This window comes from Adiantum capillus-veneris, chromosome 23, assembly GCF_014529385.1.
Source record: "Adiantum capillus-veneris isolate H3 chromosome 23, ASM1452938v2, whole genome shotgun sequence".
Taxonomy (NCBI): Eukaryota; Viridiplantae; Streptophyta; class Polypodiopsida; order Polypodiales; family Pteridaceae; genus Adiantum; species Adiantum capillus-veneris.
Window position 1 is genome coordinate 36,216,685 of NC_140953.1, and position 18,174 is coordinate 36,234,858.

Consider the following 18,174-nt stretch of genomic DNA (forward strand, 5'->3'; position numbering starts at 1 on the left):
TTGGCATTTTTCACTTATTAATTTAAGTGACTTTCCAACAAAAGTAGGTAGGGCAATTTTGCTAAGTTTGTATATAAGCAAACTAGAGCTAGCACTACTTGGCAGAAGAGGCAACAGGAGCCAAGCTCAACAGGCAACTTCTCAACAAGACCTTGGCGGCTTCCCCCACCAAGCAAGAAGAAGCAACATCCCCTAGCGTTTCCTTCATCCACAACAAGCTGGCGTTTTTGCATCAGCAGATCCTCACCGCAAGTAAGCCCAAGCCTAGCGTTTTTGCATCAACATCCATCGCCACAGGAACCCCCCCATCAGCTAGCGTTTTTGAAACACATTAGCTCGCGTTTTTGCATGTCCCAACAATTGCAGATTTGCAGCATTTATGACCTCAGCCTGCAGTGTTTTTCAGCAATGAAGTACTTGCAGATTCAGCCATAAGAAATAGCAGATTCAGCCCGGAAAGAACCTCAGTTTTCAGCCCTAAACCTGCAGATTTTCAGCGACAAAGACCATCAGAAAATAGCCCCAAAATCAGCGTTTTACGACTAGCCGCAGATTTCAGCCCATAGCGTTTTTGGACAGTAGTAGAAAGGTTGCAGATTTCAGCCCTTAGGTCGGTCTCGTCGTTCCCGTCGTCATCGTCGACATAGCCTAGACTTGCATCAGTCTCATGCATTCCATTTGTACCAGATTGTGCAATCATAAGTAGACCACTCTCGCCGACGAGAGTGGGGCCTTCGGAGGAGGGTTTTACGTCTCTGGTGTCGTATCTCTCTTCTCTCTCTATCTCTCAGTCTCATACACTTGCACGCACAGTGTCCATTCACCTTGTTTGTGATCATAGCATTCTCTCATTAAGAACGGAAGGCTCTACCTCCCATAAGAACGAAAAGGAACCTTGAGCACAATTCGGAGCACTCTTCTTGAGCAAAGCGCAAACAATCATTCCGCTGCACCTAACATTGGTATCAGAGCTTTGGCAGTGTTCTGCATCACTCAAGGAAAGAACCACAAGAATCACATAATTTTTTTTGCTTGTTGAGGTCGCACGAACCCAAGTTTGCTTGGGCGTGTCGATTCCTAATCGTGTTTTCGAAGAGTGACAGGAATCCCAAGAAAGAAGGGCTTGTCCAACCTCCCCTTGTGTCTCTTTTCACTCATTGAGAGTGGACCGTGCACTTAGCGGCCGGCCAATCGACGTGAGGTGGGAAAAAGCAACCTTGGTGTGAGCGCAAGGCCGCCAAGGGGTGCGCCCGCGGAAAGGAGTAGAACTCGGGTGAAGAGAAGATCCTTCTCAAACACGGTTTGCAAGCGAAAGAAAACCTCAAGAACCTCAAGCACCCAAGAACCCAAGACCCTCAAGAACCCAAGTTCCTCGTGAACTTAAGAACCCAAGACCACAAGAACCCACGACTTCAGAATGGTCATCACTCAAAGCGGAATGGATACTTCACTTGGAGGTGATGAGTATGAAAGAGGCAAAGAAGAATTTTCCCCACCAGGAGGTTTTTCTGACCCTTCCCCATCTACGTCAAGGATTGCACTAACTCCTATGGAGATTTTGGACTAGATGTTTATGGAAAGGAAGTTAGAACGCGAAGCAAGAAATGCAGAAAGAATGGCAGAATTTGATCGTGAATGCAAAGAAAGAAAAGCAGAAATGGATCGCAGGCACGCAGAAAACAAAGCAGAAAGAAAGGCAAGACAAGAACAGCGCGAGCGACACATGCAAGAGTTCTTGCGACTCTTTTCTCAAGTGCCGGCACAGATGCAAGAGATTCAGGAGACGGAGACTCTCTCAGTCTCTTCTTCTCCCAAGCATGACACACAGGATTTGCATGATTATGAGAAGCATGATGAATTGAATGATAATGATTTGCATGATGAATTGAATGACAATGATAAGCATGATGCTTTGAATGATAATGATGAGCATGATGATTTGCATGATCAAGATGTGATTTCTCACAAACATGATGAGTTGCATGAAGATGATGTGATTGTTCATAAGGATGATGTGTTAGTGGGGTCCAAAGAACCCCCACAAGACGATTCGATCATTCAGAAAGAAGCGATCTTGGCTCTCGAGCCTAGGAGCCTAGGTCCAAGGAACCCTCACACGAAGTATTATGTGTTCGCATGATTGGTCAACACGCATTGTTCGAGTGTTTTATTCGTGATCGTTTCCTGTACTTTAGTCGGCGTCTTTATGTGATCCCTTTTCCTAGGCATGACATATTGTACATTGAGCACGTTTCACTCATGAATGAGCACGAATGTATGCGGATTGTTCATGAAAAGCTGAAAAGTTTGCATTCAAGGAAGTCACATTCCATGTCTCTTCCTTGGCATGACACATTCGTAGAACGAGCACATGAAAGTTTGAGCACCAAGCATGGGCATTTCCATTGTGAATTGCCACAGTTCATTGCTTTAGATCAGAAAGACAAGATTCGATCTCATTATTTGCGTGTGTGTGGTGAACGGTTTAGCACTTCGTCTCTTTGTTCATCTACATTGCATGCACATTCTATTAGGACGACAAGATTTTTTCCACTCACTTTACATGGAATAGGTATGTTCATGGTTTTGTGTTGGAAATGGTTTCAGGAATTTTCAGCCATGGAGATTCTTGAAGAAGCAAGAAGCATGACTCTCGACGAAGTTGAAGCATTGAAGGAGCCAAAGAAGACTTTGTGTCGCTTTCGGTGCGGTCCAAAGAAGCAAGCGTTGAAGACCTTTATGAAGTTCAAGTACTGCACGACCCACACATCAGAGTGGGCCGGCGAAGAGTCCCTTCCAAGATTCCGGATGCTATTGGCGATCTCCCTCGACGCCATACAGTTCGGTACCAGTACCTCACTTTGAAAAGGAGGGGATGTCACGTGACACATCCAACCTTGTGTCCGTGGACAAGCTATAGCATGATTAGGGTTCAGTTAGTCCACTCAGTCTAGATTAGAAGTGATCTGGCACTTTTGTGAGTCTATTCGTAGACCGTGCATGCCCAGGCACTTAGTGTAGATGCATATCCTTTGGTTGCACACAGCATGACCATAAGCATTCCCATCAGATTCCATCAGAATTAGTCAGGGGAATTTTCCAGTGCATTTAGCTTACTTTACCTATTTTTGGCATTTTTCACTTATTAATTTAAGTGACTTTCCAACAAAAGTAGGTAGGGCAATTTTGCTAAGTTTGTATATAAGCACACTAGAGCTAACACTATTTGGCAGAAGAGGCAACAGGAGCTGTCACCAGCGTGTGACTACTATCTATCCTTTTTGTTGATTTCTTTCTTATTATCTATTTACTTTCACTTTTTGGAAACACCCCTCGGGAAATCTAACTGCCCTGCATTGCATAGCTAGTGTGGAACTGTCCAGAGGGAGTCCAGGCCTGAGGGCAAGAGAGCACTAAGGTTGGACAAGGACTATGGTTAGCCAAGTGGGGTCATTGACTAGCCAAAGTGGAATCCTTTGCTACAGAGGCTACATTTCAGTTTTGGATGTGGCCACAGTGTACAAAGAGGGTCGGATGACCTAGAAAGATATAATGGCAGCATCTCCTAAAATTTAGGGAACTGCTATTTTGGGACCTGAAAATGTCTTCGCGTCATTACGTGCAGTTTGACATGGGGATCATTTTGTTACTCTGTGGCCAAGTCAACAGAGGCTGCAGGTGAGATATTTTTAGACCCGAGGGTCTAAAGCGGGAAAATGCACAAATGAGTGACACTTGGCACTCTGAGGCCAGTTTACTACTTATAGAGAAGGCAAAAACGTGATTTATAGCTGGGAGGCTCATTTTGCAAGTCTCTGTCACAGGTTAAGAGCTATGGAGTGCTTGCTTTCCCTCTTATGCACAGTGCGGTGCCAGGAGTGATGCCCTGCACGCTACGCACTGCCCTCTCTCTCCCCTTTGGCAGTATGTTATGCCCCTCTAGTGGGCTCTTCATTTGACCAATGTACAGTTGTGTGGGTTCATGCGCGATTGCCGAGGCAAGAGCCTCTTGCACAGGTACTGGATTAGCTAGCGGCTAATCCCCCCGCAGGTACAGGTGAATTCGGAGAGGTTTCACGCCAGAAATCTCGTCCGATTCAAAGGGCAAGTAGCCCTACAGGTGCGGGAGCTCGAGGACTTGCTAGGGATGCGACCGGCACGCGAAACGGAGCCCGAAACAGTGAATTACAGCCTGCTGTGTATTTTTGCAGGTTTAGGGTTTTGGCCCTAAACGGACCCTAATACCCCCAGGAGGTTCGGGGACGCAAGGGGACCGCTGTACAGGTGATCTGGCGCAATTTCAGGGCTGAAAACAGAGAATTCAGCGTGCTGCAGATTCTCGCCAGGTTTTGCAAAGTGCCCGTAGGCGTCGGGAAAGTCAGTCAATGCGTGGGAATACTGACCGTGAAGGGTTCTAGTACAGTTATGCTGCCGAAATCGGGCTGGAACAGTGGAAATTCAGCCGAGTTTGTGCGGGGCAGCTTGTAGGAACCACAGCGTTTATTCCCTCTTTTGAACAATAAAGAAATACCGAAAGGGGCGCCTAAGTTAGGGGCCAATCTGGTGTCCGTCTACTCATACAGGTGCAATCTAGCAGCCTGTATCCCTCTCCCCTTTGTTGTGTCTTGAAAGTACAGGTAAAATAGACGACTAATAATGGGTGAAAGCTAAATCAAGGTTTAAAGTAAAGTCTACCGCCCTTTTTGGATTGAACAGGCCGGTTTCATGGTTCCATCGACGGGATTAAATCACTTTTTCCCATAGAAGTGAGCCTTGGTCAGTTTTGGGCTTGAAGACACAGGGGATCATAGACGAGACACAGGGAATTGTAATTATGGCTGACAGACCAGATGATGTGACTGAAGAGGTTTCCTCTTCACAGGGTCAACAGACACATGAAGTGGGTGAGTCCTCAAGACCACCACAGACTGATGATGATATATTCAGGACCCAGTTGGTTACTGCTGTGGCTATGTTCACACAAGTAATGCAGAATCCGAGGTTTTTAGCCTTTCTGCAACCTGCGGTTCCGTCTCAGCAAGTTGGGTCACTGGATCATATTCAAAAGCCTGTTAAGGCTCGAACACAGGTGATTCATACCGCACAGTCAATGGAAACACCTGTACACTTGACGGAGAACATGCAGTCTCCACAACGTATGCCTAAGGTGCAAGAACAGGTGGCTGAGATGCCAGTTTTTCAAGCTGTACCAATTCAGCCCGCCACCTTTCAGCAGCCTATAGCTGGTTCTAATGGGCAGGGAAGCAACCTACAGGCTATGCAACAGGTCTTCCCACCACCTTCAGTACACCCTGGCTATTTTGGAGGTGGATCCGTATTCCAAAGCATGGCTGGTCATGCACCTGGAAATCAGTTTTATACGCCAGGAACAGTGTTTGGGGGTGCTCAAACGATGATGCCTAACCCCATGTACAGTGTCATGGGTATGCAACCAGGGTTTCAAAGCACTCAGGGACAATTTGGGATGCCACAAGCAAGTTTTGGTATGGCTGGAATTACAAATCAGCAGCCAAATATGGCATTTCCAGGTCAAGTTAATAGCGGCCAAGGAACACAAATGAACCCTAATAGTGTTCCCATGTTTCAGTCACTTCCATATGACAATTTAACGCCGCTGGAGAGGCCAACTCCGTACAAAGAAGGTGGCAAAGGAGTGTCATTCACGACCTTTACAGGGTTTGATGACAGGAAGAAGGCTCTTTCATTCCTCCAGCAGTTTGACAAGGCCTATGCAGGGGGAAACTTTACAGAGGCTTCAAAGGTCCGCAAGGCAGCCACTTTCTTGACAGGGAATGCGGGACAATGGTGGACAACTTTATTGCTTCAAGGGCAAGCTCCGTCCACATGGATTTACTTCAAGCAGATTTTTGCAGCAGCATGGTTATCTGATGATTTCGAAGCAGATGTCATGACAGAATGGCACCAGCTTAATGCTGCCACTTGCAGAAATCTGGATGATTACAATCGGAAGTTTTGGAAAGCTCTACTTCCAGTAACTTCCTATAGGTTTGTGCCATTGACAGAACAGATTGAAAAATACTGTTGTGGCCTACCTAAAGGATTGAGAAAGTACTGTACGAAGACAAAAGTCACTACTTTGATGCAGCTCATCGAGGTAGCAAACACTGGCAATGGTTTGCTCAAGGGAGAAGATTGTGAATTTAACACTGGCGTCAAGGCAGGATCAGGCAAGAAAAATTCAGCCAAGAAGCACGTTCCCAATGAGGCTCCTAAAGGGACTCAGGAGTCGGCCAACGCAGGGAAAGACAAAGCTACGGCTGAATCAGAAAAAGGACCAGCAAAGAAATGGAAAAGACGTTTTCCTCCCAAGTCAGAAGAGCAAAAGAAGGTCCTGAGGACAGAGAACAAATGCTTTATATGTGAGCAGCCTGGCCACATCGCTTACAACTGTCCTACAAAGAAAAGGCCAGCTGATTCTGAAGACAAGGAAGACAAGAAAGGAAAGAAGCCCATGGCTGGTCTAGTGCCAGATATGGTGGGCGACAAGCCAAATTCAGATGCAAGTGAGCTTTGCAGAGCATGGGGAAAGGTTAGGGATCAAACAGTGCTTATCTTCTTTGATCCAGGTGCCAAAGCCAACTTCATTTCCCCAGAATTGGCTTCAAAGTTGGGAATCAGACCTGAAGAGATGGGGTATACAGCAGAGGCAGGTTTGGCATGTCCTGGCCATACAGAGGCTGTGACACCCATCATTGGAAAGTTGCGTCTACATATCCAGTCCTATGTAGATGCTGAAGAATTTTACATCATGCCACTGGACGGATGTGATGTGTTGTTAGGTATTCCTTGGTTGTTTCGTGTACAGGGAATCATGGATGCCTACAACAAAAAGATCACTGTACAGAGTAGGGGAAAGACTCACATTCTGGATGTAAAGCTTAAAGGGGAGTCTATTCCTACTGTATCAGCTTCTGCTATTACTTCTGTAATGAAAAAGCATCTTTCTGCGTACTTGGTTTTTGCACGTGAAGTGTCAGATTGTGATGAATCAAATTTATCTGTGCTAGATAAAGAAAGGTCAATGTTTTTACAACAGTATAGTGACTGCTTTTCCGATTCATTACCGTCTCAATTACCGCCAGAGAGACCCGAGGACCATGCGATAGATTTGGTGCCAGGCAGTAGCCCACCAAATAAGCCTCCGTACAGGGTTAGTGCGGCTCAGCAGAAAGAGATAATGGCCCAAGTACAGGAGCTGTTAGAAAAGGGGCTGATTCAGCCCAGTTCATCTCCATTTTGTTCTCCAGTGTTGTTGGTGCAGAAAAAGGATGGCTCATGGCGTATGTGCATCGACTACCGTGCACTGAACAAGAATACCATCAAGAATAGGTTCCCTATACCTAGAATTGATGATATTATGGACAAATTAGAAGGAGCAGCTATGTTTAGCAGGATAGATCTAAAGAGTGGGTATCATCAGATCCGCATTAGATCAGAGGATGTGCACAAGACTGCTTTTAGAACAACGTTTGGCCTTTACGAATTTTTAGTGATGCCCTTTGGTCTCACAAATGCTCCTGCTACGTTTAATAGGATGATGGACAGAATTTTCCGTCCACACCAGCAGTTTGTTGGTACATTCTTTGATGACATGATAGTCTACTCAAAGAATGAAGAGGAGCATAGGCATCACTTGGCCATTGTGTTCAAAGAGCTACGCAGTCATAGGTTGCTCATCAATGCAAAGAAAAGTGAGTTTTTTCTGGAAGAGATTCACTTTCTGGGACACATTGTCTCAAAGGATGGTGTCAGAATGGATCCTGCAAAAGTTGAAGCGATCAAGTCATGGCCAAATTTGAAGACGGTGCATGATGTCCGAAGCTTCTTGGGACTATGCTCCTATTACAGAAGGTTTATCCGAAATTTCGCTGAGATTGCTTCACCTTTACATGCTCTTCAAAAGAAGGCAGTCACCTTTAGATGGACACAGAAAGAGATTTCAGCTTTTAATCTCTTAAAGGAAAAGATGACTTCAGATCCAGTCATTGTGTTGCCAGATCTTAGGAAGTCATTTGTGGTCCAGTGTGATGCCTGCGGTAGTAGCATTGGTGCTGTGCTAATGCAAGATGGCAGGGTAGTAGCCTATGAGAGCAGAATTTTGCAAGGGCCAGAGATGACCATGCAGGTCTATGAGAAAGAGTTACTGGCTGTGATTCATGCGCTCTTAAGTTGGAAACACTACCTGCTAGGTGCAGACTTTGTTGTCCAAACGGACCATCAGACCTTGCGATACTTCTTGACACAGACAAAGTTATCTGAGAAGCATATGCGATGGGCAAATATCTTGTCCATGTTCCATTTTCAGATTGTGCATGTGGAAGGCAAGAAGAACGTTGTGGCTGATGCCTTGTCAAGGAAGCCACAAATTTCAGCTGTGTCGATTCCTTATCATCATGAACTTGATGATATGAGAGAACAGTATGCAAATGATGAAGATTTTGCAAGGGTCTTCGAGCAACTAATGGATGGACAACGTCATGAACACTATCTTCTTAAAGACGGGTTCATGATGATGCATGGAAGATTGTGTGTCACAAAACCATTGCGACGCAAAGTTATGGAAGAGAGTCATGTCCCACCCTATGCAGGGCATCGTGGTATCGATGCTACAGTTAAAGCGGTAGAGACATTCTTCTATTGGCCTACATTGAGAAGGGATGTGGATGCCTTTGTGCGAGAATGCCTAATATGCCAAAAGGTCAAGTTTGACAGGCAAAAGGCACCAGGGTTATTGCAACCACTACCTATTCCAGATAAACCATGGGAAAGTATTGCTATGGATTTTATCTTTGATCTTCCGAGAACGCAGACAGGAAATGATGGTATTTGGACCATTATTTGCAGATTCAGCAAACAGGCTCATTTTATTCCTGTCAGGAAGAAGATAAAGCCAGATCAGATGGCACGCTTGTTTATGAGCAATATTTTCAAGTATCATGGCATGCCACAGTCGATTATTAGCGACCGTGATCCACGCATGACTAGTTTGTTCTGGAAAGGCTTGTTTGAGAATATGGGTACCACGCTCAAATTCTCTTCGTCATTTCATCCTCAAACAGATGGACAGTCAGAAGAGGCAAATTCTACTGTCCTAGATCTGCTGAAGTGCTATGTGTCAGAACATAAAGGAAAGTGGGAGCAGTATTTGCCATTGGTGGAGTATGCATACAATAATACAGTGCATTCATCAACTGGCAAGGCACCTTTTGAGATAGTTGAAGGTGGCAAGAAAGTTCCTCCCATACTGCATACAAAGGACAAGATATTTGAAGCAGATAAGTATGTTCAGGACATGGATGAAATGTACAAGAAGGTCAAAGTGGCCTTAGAAAGGACTCAGGCAAAGCAAAAGAAAGCAGCTGATCGTCACCGTCGTGAAGTGGTATATTCACTTGGTGATTGGGTGCTTCTACGGTTTGAAAAGGCAAGGTTAAAGAAGATGAAGGGCAAGGAAAGACTGTTTCCAAAGCTCAGCATGCGTTACTATGGGCCTTTTCAAGTGTGCGACATAATCAGTGATGTTGCATATAGGCTGAAATTGCCTGACAGTTGGAAGATTCACAATGCGTTTCATGTGAGTCTTCTCAGACCCTATGTGGGTGATGTGCCAGAAGCTATTCCAGCTGAAGATCAGCCGGAAGTCGAGGAACTTGACGAAATCTTGGTCCCTGAACAGATTTTGGCACACAAAGAAAGGAAAGTGAAAGGCAAGGTTGCTAGGCGTTACTTGGCAAAGTTCAAAAACTATCCACCAATGGATGCTAAGTGGATGGAAGAAGGTGAACTTGCAGAGTCACCAACTGTGTTATCACTTTACCTGGAAGCCTTCGATTTGCAACCTACCTTGACCCCTTGAGTTTCAAAGCTAAATGGATTGTCAGTGTGACAATGGCTTCTGAAACAAATGATGTACATGGTATTTAAAGTGAGCTCAAATGAAATACCTGTTACATGAATGTTAGAGCTGTACAGATTATCAGTTTGGCAATTGCTCTTATGGAATGTCCAAAAGTTTGGTTAGTGCTATAGAAGTGAGTATTTCTTGTCAGTCTGTCAAGGATACAGTGATTGCTTCTATTAAAGAGTACATGTGTAACTGCATTCTTAAACTGTCGGTTTGGGTATGCTCGCAAGTGTTACGGGATCCAACGTGTACTATAAGACAGTGGCAAAATGTGCAGCTACCATTTTGTCATTGGAAAGTTCGTGACTCAAAGCAATGGCAGAGTGCGAAGCTACCACTATGTCATTGGGACAGGGTTCACACGCAGGCAATACATGAGTCGACGAGGTGTTGAATACACCAGGGTTGACAATGAGCATGTATGTGTCGTATATGTGTCGACAGGTGTTGAATACATCAGTGTTGACAGTAAGCATGTACGACATAGATGCAAACGAGGACGTTTGAGATTTCAGGAGGGGGGTATGTCACCAGCGTGTGACTACTATCTATCCTTTTTGTTGATTTCTTTCTTATTATCTATTTACTTTCACTTTTTGGAAACACCCCTCGGGAAATCTAACTGCCCTGCATTGCATAGCTAGTGTGGAACTGTCCAGAGGGAGTCCAGGCCTGAGGGCAAGAGAGCACTAAGGTTGGACAAGGACTATGGTTAGCCAAGTGGGGTCATTGACTAGCCAAAGTGGAATCCTTTGCTACAGAGGCTACATTTCAGTTTTGGATGTGGCCACAGTGTACAAAGAGGGTCGGATGACCTAGAAAGATATAATGGCAGCATCTCCTAAAATTTAGGGAACTGCTATTTTGGGACCTGAAAATGTCTTCGCGTCATTACGTGCAGTTTGACATGGGGATCATTTTGTTACTCTGTGGCCAAGTCAACAGAGGCTGCAGGTGAGATATTTTTAGACCCGAGGGTCTAAAGCGGGAAAATGCACAAATGAGTGACACTTGGCACTCTGAGGCCAGTTTACTACTTATAGAGAAGGCAAAAACGTGATTTATAGCTGGGAGGCTCATTTTGCAAGTCTCTGTCACAGGTTAAGAGCTATGGAGTGCTTGCTTTCCCTCTTATGCACAGTGCGGTGCCAGGAGTGATGCCCTGCACGCTACGCACTGCCCTCTCTCTCCCCTTTGGCAGTATGTTATGCCCCTCTAGTGGGCTCTTCATTTGACCAATGTACAGTTGTGTGGGTTCATGCGCGATTGCCGAGGCAAGAGCCTCTTGCACAGGTACTGGATTAGCTAGCGGCTAATCCCCCCGCAGGTACAGGTGAATTCGGAGAGGTTTCACGCCAGAAATCTCGTCCGATTCAAAGGGCAAGTAGCCCTACAGGTGCGGGAGCTCGAGGACTTGCTAGGGATGCGACCGGCACGCGAAACGGAGCCCGAAACAGTGAATTACAGCCTGCTGTGTATTTTTGCAGGTTTAGGGTTTTGGCCCTAAACGGACCCTAATACCCCCAGGAGGTTCGGGGACGCAAGGGGACCGCTGTACAGGTGATCTGGCGCAATTTCAGGGCTGAAAACAGAGAATTCAGCGTGCTGCAGATTCTCGCCAGGTTTTGCAAAGTGCCCGTAGGCGTCGGGAAAGTCAGTCAATGCGTGGGAATACTGACCGTGAAGGGTTCTAGTACAGTTATGCTGCCGAAATCGGGCTGGAACAGTGGAAATTCAGCCGAGTTTGTGCGGGGCAGCTTGTAGGAACCACAGCGTTTATTCCCTCTTTTGAACAATAAAGAAATACCGAAAGGGGCGCCTAAGTTAGGGGCCAATCTGGTGTCCGTCTACTCATACAGGTGCAATCTAGCAGCCTGTATCCCTCTCCCCTTTGTTGTGTCTTGAAAGTACAGGTAAAATAGACGACTAATAATGGGTGAAAGCTAAATCAAGGTTTAAAGTAAAGTCTACCGCCCTTTTTGGATTGAACAGGCCGGTTTCAGGAGCCAAGCTCAACAGGCAACTTCTCAACAAGACCTTGGCGGTTTCCCCCACCAAGCAAGAAGAAGCAGCATCCCCTAGCGTTTCCTTCATCCACAACAAGCTAGCGTTTTTGCATCAGCAGATCCTCACCGCAAGTAAGCCCAAGCTTTGCGTTTTTGCATCAGCATCCATCGCCACAGGAACCCCCCCATCAGCTAGCATTTTCTGAAAACCTTTCCTAGCGTTTTTGAAACACATCAACTCGCATTTTTGCATGTCCCAGCAATTGCAGATTTGCAGCATTTATGACCTCAGCCTGCAGTGTTTTTCAGCAATGAAGTACTTGCAGATTCAGCCATAAGAAGTAGCAGATTCAGCCCGGAAAGAACCACAGTTTTCAGCTTTAAGGAACCTCAGTTTTCAGCCCTAAACCTGCAGATTTTCAGCGACAAAGACCATCAGAAAACAGCCCCAAAATCAGCGTTTTACGACTAGCCGCAGATTTCAGCCCATAGCGTTTTTGGACAGCAATAGAAAGATTGCAGATTTCAGCCCTTAGGTCGGTCTCGTCGTTCCCGTCGTCATCGTCGACATAGCCTAGACTTGCATCAGTCTCATGCATTCCATTTGTACCAGATTGTGCAATCATAAGTAGACCACTCTCGCCGACGAGAGTGGGGCCTTCGGAGGAGGGTTTTACAACGTCTCTGGTGTCGTATTTCGCTTCTCTCTCTATCTCTCAGTCTCATACACTTGCACGCACAGTGTCCATTCACCTTGTTTGTGATCATAGCATTCTCTCATTAAGAACGGAAGGCTCTACCTCCCATAAGAACGAAAAGGAACCTTGAGCACAGTTCGGAGCACTCGTCTTGAGCAAAGCGCAAACAATCATTCCGTTGCACCTAACAGCTCTAATCCAAGAGCAAAATCTTGAAAAAAGTCCGCCTCGCTCTAATCCAAGAGGACCTTCATCTTCTTTAATGCTTTGTCTTCAACTCTTCGTGGTCTTTGTCTTTGTATCCTCCCCTTAAACAAGTGCTTCTTTCCCCCTTTTGTTGTGCAATCAGGATTTATTGGAAAAACAAGTGCAATGCAAAAATACTGATGTAAAAGAACTACTAATCCGGATGCTAATGATGCTATTGCCGATTTTTCCTCCCCACGAAGTGAATTTTGAAATTTTTCCATGGTGCCTTGGAGCGGTCTTTGCACTTGGAGACTCTCCGAGGCTAGTGTCTGGACTCCGTATAATAGCACAATGACATTATCCTCCTTAATGATGGATATAATGACATACATTGCAAAAATTGTGCTTGGCTACAAAGTTTTAGAGTTAATGAGAGAAAAAATTCTTTGAATCTCAAGAGAGACTGGGAGTTCAAGGGAAACTTGCTTCTTTTAAAGCTTGCGCCGAAATTTGCCCCAAATTTGAAGCCGTGAATATTCTTTGACAGCCTTTGAGCAATCCTCAATGAAGCCTTTTGAAGCTTTTGCCTTGATGCTCGAAGGATAAACTTGAAGCTTTGATGTCACAAGCCTTTGATATGCTTTGGAAATGTTGTCAAGGCTTTGCTATAGCTCGAGGATGGCCGGCTCGCCGGGCTGAAGGCTTGCTTGGAGTTCTTGGAGTAGCAAGCCGCGGGAAAAGGGGGATGAGTATGGGAATAAGCTCTTTAGAGCATCCTTTGGGGAGTCCATGGTGCACCCGGGGCGTTGGAAGGGGAGCCCCGTAGGGGCGGACCTGAAAAAGGCTTGAAGAGCAGCTTACCGCTTGTGGTGAGGTCCGTGGCCGACCGAGAACGGACGGGAACCAAAGGAGAAAAGCTTCGCAATCGCGGTCGGCCGAGGCGACCCCTCTTGGGTTCGCATCCGATGTCGGAGAGTTCTTGACTAAGTAAGAACCGCCGTTCACTTTACCTTTCACTTTCCTTTCCTGGTGAGCCAGAATCTATTCCAAAACGAGAATCTCCTCGCTCTCTTCCACTTCAAGTTGCTCCACAAGCTCCCTGTCGACTGTCACCTCACCCTTGAAAGGTTTCAAGAGACTCACATGAAAAGCAATGTGAATTTTCCGAGCATCAGGCAACTTCAGTCTAAAGGATACGTCATTTATCTTCTCTTGAATCTGGAAAGGGCCATAATATTGCATACTTAGCTTTGGAAAAAGCCGCTCCTTTCCCTTTCGTTTCCTCGGGCGTGCCTTCTCAAACCATAAGAGCACCCAATCATCTTCCTTCAACTGCAAGTCGCGTCCATATTTATCGGCTACCTTCTTATGCCATGCTTGAGACTTCTCAAGAGCCTCGGGAACCTTGGCAAAAGCATTGTCTAGATCTCTCGTATACTGATCCGCTTCAAAAATCTTATTTTTGGTGCTTAGAAATGGAGGAACCTTCTTAGCACCCTCGATTACTTCAAATGGCGCCTTCCCCGTTGATGAATGAACTGTGTTGTTGTAGGCAAACTCCACCAAGGGCAAATACTTTTCCCATTGAGTGTTCTGATCCAAAATATAAGACTTCAACAAATCCAAAACCACTGAATGGGCTCTCTCAGTTTGCCCACTTGTCTACGGGTGAAATGAGGATGAGAACTGCAACCGCGTGTCAATGTTCTCCCAGACTGCGCTCCAAAAAAAACTAGTAAATCATGGGTCTCTGTTAGAAACAATGGACTCAAACATGCCATGTAACCGAAAAATCTGTGAAACAAACAGTCTACAAATAGCCGTCCCGTATGGAATAGCCTACAATTGTCTCCCCACTCTGTATCCGGTGAAAGATATCTGCAAAATCAGGATCGGGGCGAACTTGAGCAACCTGTTCAGGACGTGAAAACATCCAGCTCTCGTAAGTTATGAGATGGGCTTCTTGCATCAAGACTGCTCCCAATTGTGACCACATGCATCACAATAAACTTCAAAGGGATTCTGCAAGTCTGGCAAGGCCAAAACTGGTCCCGTTGTCAGCTTTTCCTTGAGAGTCTGAAAGGCTGCAATCTCTGACGGTCCCCAAGTAAAGGGAACCCCTTTCTGAGTCAGCACATGCAAGGAGAATCTATCTCTGCAAATTTTCAAATGAAGCGCCGATAATGAGCACAAGCCCAGAAAGCTTCGAACGTCGTGAACATTCTTCAAATCGCGCCAATCACGAATGGTCTCAACTTTGGCCGAGTCCATCTTTACACCTTCCTTGCGATGATGCGTCCCAAAAAGTGTATCTCTCGCAAGAAAAACTCGCTCTTTTTCTCATTACAACTAGTTTATGTTTCCGCAGTGCCTAGAAAACCTGTAACAGATGGTGTCGATGCTCTACCTCACTCTTCAAAAAGACGATGATGTCGTCAAAAAAAGGTGCCCACAAATGATCACTACTCTCTGAATATTCTATCCATCATACAACTGAATTTTGTTGGAGCATTCGTAAGGCCCAATGGCATCACCAAATATTTGTACAAACCAAAAGTTGTCCAGAAAGTTGTCTTGTAGACGTCTCCAGAAGCAATTCAAATTTGATGATATCCACTCTTCAGATCGATTCTGCTAAAGCAAGTAGACCCTTGAAGACTGTCGAGTATATCATCGATCCTTGGAATAGGAAATCTCGTCTTTATGGTGATTTTATTGAGAGCTCTATAGTCAATGCACATTCTCCAAGATCCATTTTTCTTCAAAACCAACAATACTAGCCACAATAAGGTGGTGTACGGGGCTGAGAAAAAACCTTCTCTATAAGCTCTTTCCTTATTTCCCTCTTTCTTTTCTGAAATCCTCTAATGATCTTACATCAGATTCCCTTAGTTCGTCGGAACCCTCAGATGCGCTACCAACTGATTCTCATACTACTCCGAAATCCGGTGATGATCTATTATCCGGCTTCTTCGATTCATCTCTTAACTAGAAGACTTTTGCCCTAATGAGATAAGTTATGTCCTATCCAGAGCCAACATACATCCCAAATCCTTGCTTAGCATGTCCCATAATTTTCTGAATAGAGTCAGACTTCTATTACAGACAATGCTCTCGAATAACCGCAACAAAACCGCTCAATCTCGTCTCTTAAATAATCTTCCATAACGAAGACACGTTCAATAAGTATCCCAAAAACCTTTGGCAATAGTCATCCAATGTATCTTTCTCAATCATTTACAAGTGATGCCAAGCCGTGATGACATCTCTTTCATATTCATATGATATCCAAGTTGACGTGAAAATTTTCTTGAATTTTGACGTCACAGGTACTTCTCTTCGTGACAACAAATTAGACCACCATGTCTGTGCAATTCCTTGCAAGTAAGATGCCACCCTTCGCATCTTGGAGTGTCCCCTGAACCATCCTCCATAGAAGGCGACGTCAAACTGTTGTACAAACTCAAGGGCTCGGCAAACTCGGTAGGGTGGCCGCTTCGGTGGTGTACTGCCTGGAATCAAATCAATCGTATGATCTTTAGGACATGCAGGGGGTAACTCTCTTGGTAAGCCTTCGAGGAAACAGCGAGCCTGAGCTTGCAAAAATTATTGTCGTTCCTTTTCGAGGGTCAGACATATTTGACCTTTGATCATCATTCAGTTCTTTCAAGAAGATCAACCAAAAGGACTAAAAAGATTGGATTTCATCAAGTGGAATGGACTCGCCTTTCAGTTTTACATCAAGTATGCTACATAGAAGAGGAGACATACATGAGAGCTCAACATCAGATTCCAAGTCACGAGCATAGAAGTGAAGACCGACTCCACCCCAAAAACTGAGGGGTTATGCAGGAACTTTAGGTACACACTCCAATTCCGGGACGACGAGGCTGCACGATCTTAGGAGGAAGAGGGTGGCAATGTGCAAGTTATAAAAATTTCTCAGTGTCCTTTTGTATGTTGTCAGAGATAAAATGGGCTCCCAAGATCCTACAAGGTACTTGGTCTCTACAATGCACACAAAGACTAATGTGGAAATGCTCCTGTTGCCTGCCGACACAACAAGAAAGCCAACTATTTTCGGTATTTTAGTTGCCTGACTCACTCCAATATCCAAATTGTAAAGAATGGCAACCTTATATCACTTTTCGAGAAGTCTGGTAAGTTCTTTGATAGTGTTTCTTTTCATTTATCAAGTGATTTAGCTCCTCAAGTTATTAATGTGTGCAAGTGATGGTCTTTGCTCTTCATTTTGTAGGAATGGCAATAGGCTTCTGGGCTAATGCCATGCACAGCAAACAAGCTCAAACAAGCTCAAACACGATCAAACTTTGTATTGTGAGGATGCATGACGGGGTTCTGCAATTTAATCTACATAACAAAGACCCCAATCTAAATATAGATGGTGCTGTTCAACGAGAAACACACAAAATTAAGAAGGGGAAAAAATACAATAAATAAAACTCTTAAGCAATCTAGATGCCTTCGGTGTCACATATGCAAGGCCGATTCAAGATAAGGAGTTAGAGCCTGTCAATAATTAGAGCCCCTATCGATCCAAAATCACATGCAACAGAATGAGACCGTCATAGTACATACCATACAAACCTCTGCTATTAAAATCTTAAGTAAGCTTGCATTGAGCACTGGCAACATGGCCCTATGCAAAGCTTGGAGTAGGAAAAACGGAAAACAGAAAACAGCGAGTAGAATTGTCAAATGCAGGAAAACCATCGCACTTGCCTGGCTCATTTGAAGAAAGCTCACTGCATAGAAGGTGACAGCAGCTGCTGCCGCGATACCGAAGATGGGAGCAATCATTTGAACTGGGTCCATACTTCCCAAAGCTAGAGAGAGCGAGAGTTGCGAGCAGACGGATATGGTTCAGACGAGCTGAATCACCTCCACATGGCGGTCTGTGATTAGCTGCAAGTGTCCCACAGGCTCCTTCCGGACCTCCGAACAGGGTCCACAAAGCGCACCCTCTCAGCTCTAAGGCAGTGTCCAGACTACCTGGCCCCGGAACATCACAAGGAGAAGGTGCGTATCACCTTATAGTATAAGCTGATCCACCAGTTAGGAGCTTTCAAGATTGGAGTTGTTCTTTTGCTTTTGAAAAGTTGCGTCACACTCCTTGGTCCAATCAAAGTTGGTAATCAATTGGTAAAGGGGTTGTGTAATGATTGTGTATATTTGGTTAAATTAGCGATAATATCCACAATGGCCCTTGAAGGCTTGTACCTCCCTTATCGTTGTCGGTTTAGGTAAATTGACAATTACTGAAACTTTTTCAGATCTATAGATATGCCATTTTCTGACACAATGTGGCCAAAGA

General features: G+C 45.0%; 1 protein-coding gene across 1 annotated transcript in view; it reads right to left on the minus strand.

Moving 5' to 3' along the window:
• LOC147427639 (uncharacterized) overlaps positions 1–17,893 on the minus strand; it is a 32,979-nt gene extending 15,086 nt beyond the window's left edge. Inside the window, exon 1 of the mRNA XM_086497560.1 lies at positions 17,583–17,893. Within this exon, the coding sequence (XP_086353686.1) occupies positions 17,583–17,675 (93 nt within the window). The 5' untranslated portion in view covers positions 17,676–17,893. The remainder of the gene's footprint in view (positions 1–17,582) is intronic.
• Between the last annotated feature and the right edge of the window lie 281 nt (positions 17,894–18,174).